Source organism: Heterocephalus glaber, unplaced genomic scaffold (genome assembly GCF_053883595.1).
Source record: "Heterocephalus glaber isolate CG9 unplaced genomic scaffold, H.glaber_assembly_v1.0 deba00000546, whole genome shotgun sequence".
NCBI lineage: Eukaryota > Metazoa > Chordata > Mammalia > Rodentia > Bathyergidae > Heterocephalus > Heterocephalus glaber.
The window spans coordinates 33571457-33584243 of NW_028258147.1; the positions used below are offsets into that span (position 1 = coordinate 33571457).

Sequence of the window (12787 nt, forward strand, 5' to 3'; positions counted from 1 at the left end):
TGTCATCCCCAGACACAACAGGAACCACACGGGTGTACCACACAGTCAGCTCAACATTCAGACAATTTTAAACTCTAGTTTATATTAATTACATTTGTTTACATTATTAATTATATAATTAAAGTATCTTATATTTGGATTTAATATACATGAACTTTATTATATTTAAATCTAGTATGGGGTGGGGATGTAGCTCAGTGGTGCTGCACCTGCCTGGCAAGCACAAGGTCCTGAGTTCGATCCCTGGTACCAAATAAATAAATCCAGGGCCGGGGATTTAGCTCGGTGGTTTTGCCGCCTGCTGCGCAAGTGCAAGGACCCGAGTTCGATCCCCAGTACCAAAAAATAAATAAATCTAATATGTCACACTTTAAAGGTCAAAATAAAATGGGGTGATAATTGTTACTTAAAAGGATGTGAGGAAGGTGCTAAGGATTGAACCCAGGTCCTCATGTATGCTAGTTAGGTGCTCTACCACTGAGCTACATCTCCACTGCTTTTTATTTTGACACAGTTGCTTAGGCTAGCCTGGAACTTGCAGTCCTCCTGCCTCAGCCTCCCAAGTAACTCACAGGTGTGCCATCATGCCTGACTCATAGAAAGAATTTTAATCAGTTGGTTTATGCTAAGTACACTTTATATGTAGCTACCATTTGTTGACACCATAGAGTAAGAAAAACACATCCTATATTGCAGGCACTGCCCCTTACAGGAAGGTGTTGCCTCCTTTTCTTACAGATGATGAAGGTGAGGTAGGATTCCATTCTTGGTCTGTTATTTCAGAGCTCACGTTTTTTTCCCCATAGTACCTGACTGCTTTTTTTGGGTGGTGAATGGGGACTATGAGAAGCCCTCTGGAGCTCTAAGAATCTTCATTTTCTTTTTTTATATATTTTCATCAAGGGCTGGCGATTTAGCTCAGTGATTCCAGCACTTGCCTTGCAAGCACAAGGTCCCGAGTTCGATCCCCAGTACCTAATAATAATAATAATAATAATAATAATAATAATATTTTCATCAAAACCTCATACATATAGGGCCAGGGATTTAGCTCAGTGGTTCTGGCGCCTGCCCCAAAAGCGCAAGGACCCGAGTTCGATCCCCGGTACTGGGGGAAAAAACCCTGATACATATAGTGTGATTTGACTGTCAGAATGACTGTACATGTAACTTTTGAAGATGCAGGATATACAAATTAGGGAATGAAAAAAAGGCATTGAGTACAAATTACATGTTTGTCTTCACAAAAATTTCCACTTTTTAGGTACGAGCAAAAAAGAAGAAAAACAGTGAAGAACAAGAAAAAGCAACAGCAAGTATCTCTTATGTTTTTATATGACAACAGCAGAGTCATTTGGGTTTAATATAAAATGAGCTGTGCTGATAAAGCATGATTAAATTTACTGGGACCGAATAAATGATTGGGAAAGGCCTGGTGTTGAGCAGCTTCACAGAGTGGAAAGTCAGACTGGCTTAGGACATAGGAAGAATGCTCTGATAGCAAACATGAGGTGTCCATCCCAGGCTCTTACAGTCAGAAATAAGAGCTCAAACTTTTATTTGACATTTTTAAGTTATAATAAAGTATAGCTTAGGTAGACAAACCAAGAATAATAGAAAAAAACCTCTTGAAACACTGGCTACAATGAAAAAGAGACCAGAAAGGAACGACCTAAGACTCATGAATACCAAGGGTTCTGTTAATAGTTTTTTTGTTTTGTTTTGTTTTGGGTACCTGGGATTGAACTCAGGACTTTGCACTTTTCAGGTATGCACTGTGCCCCTGAGCTAAATCCCTGGCCCTTGTTAATAGTTTTTAAAACCAGCTCCTCCATTATGCAAATTGAGAAATAGGAAAGGAAAAAGAAGGAAGAGAAGAAGTAAGGACAGTGGAAGCCATATCCAAATGAGAAGCAAACCAACAAAGAAATCATTAACATACTTTGAAAGAGCAGTGCCTGCCCCATCAGCGGCTTATGTGAGTGTCCTCTGTCCATCTGCTGGCTGTGGCCTTTGGCAGCATCTCTTAGGGAGAGGTGAGAAAAGTGAGGTCAGCATCAGGATGGACTTTCCCTAGCTCTTCAGATTAGGAACCCTCTGAGTTAAGAAGGAGGTTTCACCTGGGAGTGTATGGCTCAGAACATTGTATCTACTTTAAGACCAAGGTGGCAGGAGTCTTGGTTTTTTGTTTTTTCTGAGTAAATAATTTGGATGAAGAATACTCTGGACTGATTTGATTAATTGTAAGGCCTAACAGGATTATTACATCGTGGATGATGTTTTGTTCTTGCACACTTTAATTGTTGACCTTCACCAGCCAGCACTCAGCATCTGTGTAGTTCCACACTACACCTAAACAAGATGGATGATGCAGTGGGTCTGAGAGTGACCAGGCCTGTGAGGCTACAGAAACCTTCTGTGAAGGACTGGGCTGTGCCTCAGTGGCATAGTGCTGCCTAGACTATGCCAGCCCAGAGTCTATGCTGGCACCACAGAAGAGTGGGAGGAAAAACACTGTCTGAGGAAGTAAAATTCAACTGAAGTCTGATTTACAGGAAAAAACCAGCCATTGTGAAGCCCAAAAGAAAGAATAGCCTAGGCAGGGGAAGAGTTAAGGATATATGCTGGGAAGTGCCTAGTGTGTTGGAGGAACTAAAATGTAAACATAGCTTGTACCTGGTGTCTAAGGAGGAACAGCATATGATCAGGTCGGGAAGGAAGCGCAGGTCATACATATCATGTGGCATTGTGGTTGGGTTTTAACCAGAATGTTATGAGAAACTTTGAGGATTTTAAACAAAGGGGACCTGAATACTTGACATTTTTAACATGCTTTGGGAGAGATGAGTGGACGCAGGTAAGGAATGGTATTGTATTGTAGCGCTGGTAATAAAAATGACATTGGTGTGGTTGGATTTGAGACATGTTTTTGGACCTAGATGGCAAGACTTGCTAGGTGTTTTGGATGTGGAGAATGTAGTTTAAAACAAACAAAAAAACAGAACCAAAGATAGCCTAGATTCTTTTGACTTAAGCAAAATGGCAGATGGTGTCATTTACTAAAATGCCTAAGAAGGATTTGGAACAAAAATGAAGCTTGTTCTTACAGTGATTTTAGATATGCTTACTAGACATCTAGGTATTTCTTAAAAGATTCTTAACAGGGATTTAGCTCAGTGGGATTGCCCCCTGCCTCAAAAGCACAGGGTCCAGAGTTCTATCCCCGGTACCAAAAAAAACCAAAACAACAAAAAAAACTCTAGAGTTCAAAACATAAGACTGATATAAGGATGGGGGAGTCTTTGATTTTTTTTTTTTTTTTGTATTAAATTCTTTTATTGGTACATTGTAGGTATACAACACAATTACATTTCTCATTGGGAATTGTACCTTTACATAATGCATCTTGGTTCTTATTTTTTCCCCATTCCTAGCCCTCCCTTCATGCCCTCAACCCTTCCATATTTACAAAGACTTTATTTCCATTTTTTCCATTTCTCATCATTTTTCCTTTCCCTTCTTTCCTTTTCCCTGCCCTTCCCACTACCCCTACCCCTTTGGACCTTTTCTTCCTATTTTACATTGTCGATTATTCATTCTAATCATTGGTACATTTTAGGTATACAATATAATGACATTCATCATTGGAAATTTGCACCTTTACATAGTCTCTCTTGGTCCTTATTTTTCACCCTTGCCCAGCCCTCCCTTCAACCCCTCCATTCCTCCCTGTTTACAAAGATTTTGTTCCTATTTTTCCATTTTCTCATATTAAACCCATTCCCTTCTATCCTTTCCCCTAGCCCTCCCACTTCCTTCCCCTTTGCCCCTTTTCTTCCTATTTCACATGACCTATTATACATTTAGTCCTTATTTACACTTTCAGTTTCTCACACCAGAGAAACTATTCGGTATTTACACATGTGTGTCCTATTTATTTCACTTAACAGTATCGCCTCAATGTGCATCCATTTAGCTATAAATGTCTCTAATTTCTCATTTTTTATGGCTGAGTAGTACTCCATTTTATTAAAAAACCACATTTTCTTTATCCAGTCTCCAGTTGATGGGCATTTGGGCTGTTTCCAAGTTTTAGCTATCACAAACTGTGTGGCTATGAACATGGGAGCACATATATCACTATGGTATGATTCTTTTAATTCTTCGGGGAAGATCCCCAGCAGTGGAATAGTGGGGTCAAATGGGACTTCCAGTCCTAGTTCTCTGAGGTATCTCCATACTGATTTCCACAGTGCTTGCACCAGTCTACACTCCCACCAGCAGTGGAGCAGGGTTCCTCTTTCCCCACAGCCCTGCCAGTATTTGTTATTGGTTGATTTCATGATAGCAGCCATTCTTTCTGGAGTGAAGTGGAATCTCAGTGTTGTTTTCATTTGCATCTCTCGAATGACCAGTGATGTGGAACATTTTTTCATGTATTTATTTGCTATTTCTGCTTTGTGTGAGAAATGTCTGTTCATTTCAGATGCCCATTTTTGGATTGGGTCTTTAAATTTGGGAGGTCTGATCTTTTTAAGTTCTTTATAGATTCGAGATAGTAGACCTTTGTCTGAGGAAGAGCAGGTGAAGATTTTTTCCCACATTGTGGGTTGTCTCTTCACACTGCTGGTGGTTTCTCTTGCTGTGCAGAAGCCTTTTAATAAGAAGAGATCCCATTTGTTGCTTGTTTGTGCTAGTTCACAAGCAACTGAGGTTTGGTTCATAAAATCTTTTCCTACACTGATGTCTTCAAGGGTTCTACCTAACCTTTGTTCCAACTGGTTCAGAGTTTCTATTTTAATATTTAGATCTTTAATCCATTTTGATTTTAGTTTAGTGCATGGTGAGAGATACAGGTCTAGTTTGAATCTTTGGCAAGTTGAAGCCCAATTTTTTGAGCACCATTTATTAAAGAGGGTATCTTTCCTCCAGTGAGGGTGTTTGGCTCCTTTGTCAAAGATGAGATGGCCGAGTGTGTCTGGCGTTGCTTCTGCATCTTCTAATCTGTTCCACTGGTCCTCAAGGATGTTTCTTTGCCAGTACCGTGCTGTTTTTATCACAGTAGCTTTGTAGTAGAGTTGCAGGTTGGGGATTGTGATACCCCCTGCCATGTCTCTGTTACCTAGAATTGCTTTTGCTATTCTGGGTCTCTTCTTGTTCCAAATGAATTTTTAGATTGTTTTCTCAAGGTCTTACGAAGTATGCTGCTGGGATCTCAATTGGAATTGCATTAAATCTATATAGCAGTTTTGGAAGTATGGCCATTTTCACTATATTAATCCTTCCTACCCAGGAGCAAGGGATGTCTGTCCATTTTCTGATATCATCTTCAGTCCCTCTTTTCAGAGTGCCATTGTTTTCAGAGAAGAGGACTTTGATTTCTTTTGTTAGGTTGATTCCTAGGTATTTCAGTTTTTTGGATGCTATTGTGAAAGGAATTATTTGCCCTATTTCTCTCTCAGTGAGTCTCTCATTGGTGTAGAGGAAAGCTATTGATTTTTGTGTGTTGACCTTGTAACCAGCTACTTGACTGAATTTGGTTATGAAGTCTAGAAGACTTTTGGTGGAGTTCTTGAGGTCTGCTATATAGAGTATCATGTCATTGGTAAATAATGACAATTTGACTTCTTCATTACCTATCTTTATTCCTTTTATTTCTTTCTCTTGTCTAATTGCCGTGGCTAATGTTTCCAGAACTATATTGAACAAGAGTGGTGATAGTGCACATCCTTGTCTTGTTTCTGATTTTAGTGTGAAGGATTTCAGTTTTTGACCATTTAGTATGATATTGGCTGTTTGTTTTTCATAGATGGCTTCTATCAGTTTGAGGTAGAGACCATCTATTCCAATTTTTTGTAGGGTTTTTATCATAAATGCATGTTGGATTTTGTCAAATGCTTTTTCTGCATCTATGGAGATAATCATATGGTTTTTGTCCTTGGCTCTATTGATATAGTGTATTACATGGATTGATTTGTGTATATTGAACCATCCCTGCATCCCTGGGATGAATCCTACTTGATCAGTGTGTATGATCTTCTTGATGATCTTCTGCATTCTGCTTGCCATTATCTTATTAAGAATTTTTGCAGCTATGTTCATTAGTGAGATTGGCCTATAGTTCTCTTTTTCAGTTGAGTCTTTCTCTCCTTTGGGGATCAAGGTGATGCTTGCTTCCAGGGATGAATTTGGGAGTATTGCTTCCCTTTCAATTTCATTGAAGAGTTTAAACAGTAGTGGCAGCAGTTCCTCTCTAAATGTCTTGTACAATTCAGCAGTGAAGCCATCAGGGCCTGGGCTTTTCTTAGTTGATAAGTTTTTAATTACATTTTCAATTTCATTGGTTGATATTGGGTTGTTCAGAATTTTTAGGTCTTCTTTGTTCAACTTTGGTAATTCATATGTATCTAGGAATCTGTCCATTTCTTCTGTGTTGTCCATCTTATTGGCGTATAGGTTCTGGAAGTAGGTATTGACGATCCTCTGTATTTCTGCTGGGTCTGTTGTAGTTTCACCCTTTTCATTCCTAATTGCATGGATTTGGCCCTTTTCTTTCCTTTTTCTGATAAGGTTGGCTAAGGGTTTGTCAATTTTGTTGATTTTTTCGAAGAACCAACTCTTGGCTTCATTGATTTTTTGTATCATTCTCTCCATTGCATTGATTTCTCCTCTGATCTTTATAATTTCCTCCCTTGTATGAGCTTTGGGGTTGTCTTGCTCTTCTTTTTCTAGAAGCTTGAGGTTCAGCATCAGGTTGTTTAATTGGGCTTGTTCTGTTGTCCTAATATGCATATTCACTGCTATGAATTTCCCTCGTAAGACTGCTTTCATTGTGTCCCATAGATTCTGATATGTTGTATTGTCATTGTCATTTAATTGAAGGAACTGATTTCTTCTTTAATTTCCTCTGTGACCCATTGGTTATTCAGAAGTGTGTTGTTCAATTTCCATGTGTTTGTGAAATTTTTTGAGTTTCTTTTGCTATGGATCTCTAATTTCATTGCACTATGGTCTGATAATGTACAGGGGATAACTTCAACTCCTTTGCACTTACTTAAACATGTTCTATGTGTGAGTATGTGGTCTATTTTGGAGAATGACCCATGTGCAGCTGAGAAGAATATGTATTCTGATTTTGTGGGGTGGAAGACTCTGTAAACATCTGTTAAGTTCATTTGTTCAAGAGTTTGATTGAGTTGTATTTCATTACTTATTTTTAGTCTAGTTGATCTATCTATTTGTGACAGTGGGGTGTTGAGGTCCCCCACTACAATTGTATTAGTGCATATATGACTTTTCATGTCCATTAGTATTTGTTTTATATAGTTGGGTGCACTAGTGTTTGGTGCATAGATATTTATGATTGTCATCTCTTCCTCTTGGACTCTTCCCTTTACAAGGATGTAGTGTCCTTCTTCATCTCTCGTCATCAGTGTTGGTTTGAAATCTACTTGATCTGCAAAGAGAATAGCTACTCCTGCTTTTTTTCGGGTTCCTGTCGCATGGAGTATTGTTTTCCACTCTTTAACTTTCAGTCTATGAGTTTCCTTTTGAATTAAGTGTTTCTTGTATGCAGCATATTGTTGGATTTTGCTTCTTGACCCATTCTGCCAGTCTATTTCTTTTGATTGGTGAATTGAGACCATTAACATTGATGGTTATAACTGAAACGTATTGACTTGTCATTGCCATGACTTTTTCTTTTGGTTGAGTTCTCCCCCTTTACATTTAATTTCTTGTCATGCCAGATGGGTTCATTCTGCTTTGCTTCCTGGGGTTGTGATCCTCAATGTCTGTTCCTAGAATATTGTGTAAAATTCTTTGGAGTGCTGGTTTGGTATTCACAAAGTTCCTAAGGTGCTCTTTGTCATGAAAGTATCTTATTTCTCCATCCATTTTGAAAGATAGTTTTGCAGGGTACATCAATCTGGGTTGGAGGCTGTTTTCTTTTAGGGCTTGAAATATGTCACTCCAAGCTCTTCTTGCCTTGATGGTTTTTGTTGAGAAGTCTGCTGTGATTCTGATGGGCTTTCCTTTGTATGTGATTTGTTTCTTTACTCTGACTGCTTGGAGAACTTTGTTCTTCTGTTGTGTTTCTGGAATCTTAACAGTTATATGCCTATGTGTAGACTTTTTTTGATCAAGGCTATTTGGAGTCCTATATGCCTCACTTATTTGTATGTCAAGCTCTTTTCCCATGCTTGGGAAGTTTTCTGCCATTATTTCTGTGAAGAGATTTTTTATGTCATCTGCACTCTCTCCTGTTTCTTCATTGAGCCCAGTCAATCTTATGTTATTCTTCTTTGCATCATCTAGCAGCTGCTGGATTGATTTCTCATGTTCCCTTATAATTTTAAAGCAGTTTTTCTTTTCCTGGTCCCTAATTGCAATCTTATCTTCTATATCTGAAATTCTGTCCTCACATTGGCTCATTCTGCTGTGTAGCCTTTCAATGGAGTTTTTCATGTCCTGGAATTCTATTTCCATCTGATTTATGGATTCCATTTGTTTCTTATGTTGGGATTCCATCATGTTCCTGAGCTCCTCTCTAGATTTATTAATCATGTCTTGCACTAGGGGCACAGTTTCACCTGTTATGTGAGAAATTATTTCTGATTTCATTTTTTCCAGATCCCCTTTTGTTGCCAGTTCAGTGGGTCCAGGTGGTTGAGTATCAGAGTGTTCCATCTCATTTCCCTTTGGGGTTGCTGTAGGTGATCTGGAAGTCTGGTTTTGAGACTTATTTACGTGTTTTCTCATTTCGACTGGGGCAGGGGGCTGTTAGCGCCTGCATGGATTACCTCCTCTGAGCTGGGAGAGGTGGAACAGGGGCCGTGAGCAGCGGTAGGGATGGTGACCCAAAAGCCCTTTCCTGTGGGCTGGGAGCATTGGGAGGGATGGTGGCTGGGAAGCCCCTTCCTCTGGACCAGGAGCAGTGGGATGGTGGCTCATAAGCCCCTCCCTCTCTGCTGGGAATGGTGGGAGGGATGGTGGCCTGGAAGCCCCTTCCTCTGGGCCAGGATCAGCGGGACAGAAGATGGCCCAAAAGCCCTTTCCTCTGGGCTGGGAGCAGCGGGAGGGATGGTGACCGGGAAGCCCTGTCCTCTGGACCAGGAGCAGTGGGACGATGGCTCAGCAGCCCCTACCTCTGGGCCGGGAACAGGGGGACTCTGTACCTTGGTCTGGTGGTCTGGTGTCCTCTGTGTCTTTGTAGTGTGGAACCAGATGGCTGCCTGTCTACAGCGGGGTGATTCGGTGTCTTCCGCGCGACTCAGGACCTCGGTAGGGCGTGCACAGACCTGCCTGTCTGCAGCGGGCTGATTCAGCGTGTTCTGTGGGACTCAGGACCTCGGTAGGGCATGGGCAGACCTGCCTGTCTGCAGCGGGCTGATTCGGCATCTTCCGCGAGACTCAGGACTTCGGTAGGGCGTGCACAGACCTGCCTGTCTGCAGCGGGCTGATTCTGCGTCTTCCGCGGGACTCCGAGTCTTTGATTCTTACACGGAATGTAAAACATGTGACTGGGAGAGCACTAAAAAAGAAGGGAAGGAAGCCCCAGAAAGGTTGAGGACAGAAAATAAGTCTTTGTAATAGAAGAAAAGCAGCAAGGTGAGGTGGTGTGGAAGAAAAGAATACATTTTCAGAAGAGAGTGGTCACTTATTTTTCAAAGCCCAGTGGGGCTAGGGATGTAGCTTAGTGGGAGAGCACTTTCCTGTCATGAAAGACACCCTGGTTCAATCCTCTAGAACTGAAATTAATAAGTGAATGAATGGTCAAACTATAAGGCTTTGGACTCTGTAAAATTCCCTGTATACTTAAGTATCTGCTGAAAAAAAGGATGGTGAGTCATATTAATACTACAGAGCTGTAGAGGTCTTTGAGAGAACATGATCACTGATGGTGCCAATGATAAGGAGGTAGATAGGAAGCTCAGCCAATTTGTCGTTTTTCTTGCTTTTAGTTTTCTTGTCCTTGCACTAACAGTTTGGGGCCGCCTTTCCAAGTATCTATATCTCTAGAAATTCTGCTTATACTTCTCCATAGAACCACTCGGGGGTTTTATCTTCTCGGAATTTAACTACTTTTCCTAGGCATCAGTAGCATTTCCCTGTAAAATCAAGCATCTCTTCCTAAGCGAAACACTTTTCCACTATACATTTCTTTTTTTTTTTTTTTTTTTGGTACCAGGGATTGAACTTGTGTCCTTGCGCTTGCGCAGCAGGCAGCAAAACTGCTGAGCTAAATCCCCGGCCCTTACATCATTTTTTTATATTAGTGAGTTGGTGTTAATAGTCTACCAGTCTGAGCAGTGCACAATATGTTTCTGCTTACTTTTTAAAACAGCAAATTTGGTTTTTCTTTTTTCTGAAAACTGTCATTTTACCAAAATAATTATGCTTTGCTGTGGTATAATAGCAAAGCATAATTGATGATATAATCTGCAGTAGCTGCAATTATTTATCTTTAAAAATTATGTGGGCCAGGGATTTAGCTCAGTGGTTCCATGGCCTGCCTCACAAGTGCAAGATCCTAAGTTCCATCCCTGGTACCAAAAAAAAAAAAAAAAAAAAAGTAGCAAAGTTATAAAATTATATAACAAGAAGCCACGTATGGTGGTGCACACCTATAATCCCAGCCCTCAGGAGGCTGAGGCAGGAAGATCCCTGGCCAGCCTGGGCTACATAGTGAATTCAAGGCCAGTCTAAACTACACAGCAAGACTCTGTCTCAAAAGCCAAAAAAATTATATAGCATGAAGTATAGCAGTTGATAGCTGATGCAGTTGAATTTATTTTCTACAGGAAATTTTGGTAGAGGGTGTGGTAATGTGCTAATGACTTAAATATTTTCCCTACTAAAACTGGACAAGAACTCAGTCCTTTTAGGATACTGTCATTGAGACATTTTGAGAAATGTTTTGAGTAATTTATTTAGTTATATGGTTTGAAGTAGTCTAGAAGTACCACAGGAAAGATGTTCTTAATTTGCATTTTTTCATGTAATAATATCTAACATCAAATTATCTTTACAGGAAAAAACAAAAAAGAAAAAGAAGCATAAGAAACACAGTAAGAAGAAGAAAAAGAAGGCTGCTAGTTCAAGTCCTGACTCACCATAACATTAACAAAAACCAGGATTCCTTTATGAAGAAAGTGCAATGTCTAAGGAAATTTCAACTGTGAAAATTATCATATATTTACTAAAATGCATGAATTTTCTTGTTTTTAGAATTGTTCTTGGACTATTCAATAGCCACTCAGATGCCGCTATGTGAAAGGGCCATAATTGTTGCTTGCTGCTTGAACATCTACTTTTTCTCCTTCAGTGTGTGATAACCTCAGGAGATAATACACTGCAGTCGTACTAGTGGTTAAGATATTTGGGGATAAAGCTAATATTTTTGACTAGAACTATCTAGTGGTAAATCAACAGAAATTGAATCTGGATACCTCTTTAAGATGTAATCAGAAATGGCCAGATGACTCTAGTTAAATTTTTTTAAGTAGGGATTACATTAATATTTTTGAATTCCTTACTCTGTAGATAGATGTAATTTTTCCCCCGATATCTTTTATTTACCTTGGGAAGGAGCTTTTCGGGTGGAGGGAGGGGTGGTTTACTATCTTTAGCTCACAGAATAGTGTGCCTTTGATCCTCACACATCCTACTTTCGTGGACACAGTAGCCATGCTTACTGGGGAGGTCGGAGCTGGGTACCAGCAGTCTTGCCCTTTACTGAGCTTAATGACATCCATGGACTTTGTCATATGCTGCTTTGAGTAAACCAGAGAAACAGCCCTTTGCAGCGTGAGAAAGCCCCAAAGTTCTGGGTTTACCTCCACATCAATAACAACGTTTTTTAGCTTTAGAATATGTTAATATCATTTGAATTAATTTTTGACTATACTTTGGCTTTGGAGAGGAATTGTTTCATATAGACACTGGTACTTTTTGAACTTAATAGCTAAATATTCTAAAGTGCATGTTTTATATGTTGAGTTTTAACCAGTCAGGAAAATTTTATGTAACCAATGATAGTTTATTTTTTTGTATGAATGTTGTTTAGCCTGCCATGTTTAGCTTTTGTTAACTCTTTACTCTTGCTGTCTCAAGTTCATTATTATGTTTAATGGCACCCTTGCCAAGATATTTAGCATGTAAAAAGGTTTTGATTTTTTTGTTTTTAAACAGCTTCATATTGAAGCTGAGACTTATAAACAAGTTGAGTGGCAGGCCTGGTATGCTATATCTTGTTACATAAAGCTATTGCCAGAATCTTAGTAAATACAATGTTTTAAAAGTTTGTTGTCTTTGTATATTAATAACAAATTATGACAAGTTAACTTTAAGTAAGAATTGTATTACTGCTCTTCTTGTGTCATATTTTACTAAGATTTTGTGCCTCATATCTCTTACTGAATTATTAGGAATGTTAAAAGGAATTGATTTTTCATTTTACATTTTTATATAATCAGGTAATATGAAATATAATTTGATGTACAATTTTGCCTGTTACAGAGGGTGTGTGCTAATTATAGTGGTATATGCACAGAACATTTTGGCATGACAAGCTGAATAAATAGCTATTTTACTTAAAAATAGCTGTGTTCGTATGTGGTCACAAGCAAAGCTATAACGAAAAATGCTATTCATTGTTAGTAGTAGATACACTATATCCTCAAGTTTTTAGCTATAAGAATAACATTTCTTTAAATAGTATGCTTAATGCTGCCTATTTCCTAATAAAAAAAAAAAATACCTGTGTGCTCTTTAGTACACAGAAAAT

The 12787-nt window shown here is 39.2% G+C and overlaps 1 protein-coding gene across 6 annotated transcripts in view; it reads left to right on the top strand.

Annotated features, from left to right (window-relative positions):
- Positions 1-12304, top strand: part of Fam133b (family with sequence similarity 133 member B) — a 31022-nt gene extending 18718 nt beyond the window's left edge. For 2 of the 6 annotated variants that reach the window (XM_021242591.2, XM_087204480.1), the window contains 3 exons: positions 697-747; positions 1265-1312; positions 11033-11153. In XM_021242591.2, coding sequence (XP_021098250.2) covers positions 697-747; positions 1265-1312; positions 11033-11119 — 186 coding nt within the window. In that variant the 3' untranslated portion in view covers positions 11120-11153. Of the gene's footprint in view, positions 1-696; positions 748-1264; positions 9610-11032 lie in introns of all 6 variants that reach the window. The other 4 variants (XM_087204479.1, XM_087204481.1, XR_015448656.1 and 1 more) reach the window with 3 other exon arrangements.
- Positions 12305-12787: the final 483 nt, after the last annotated feature.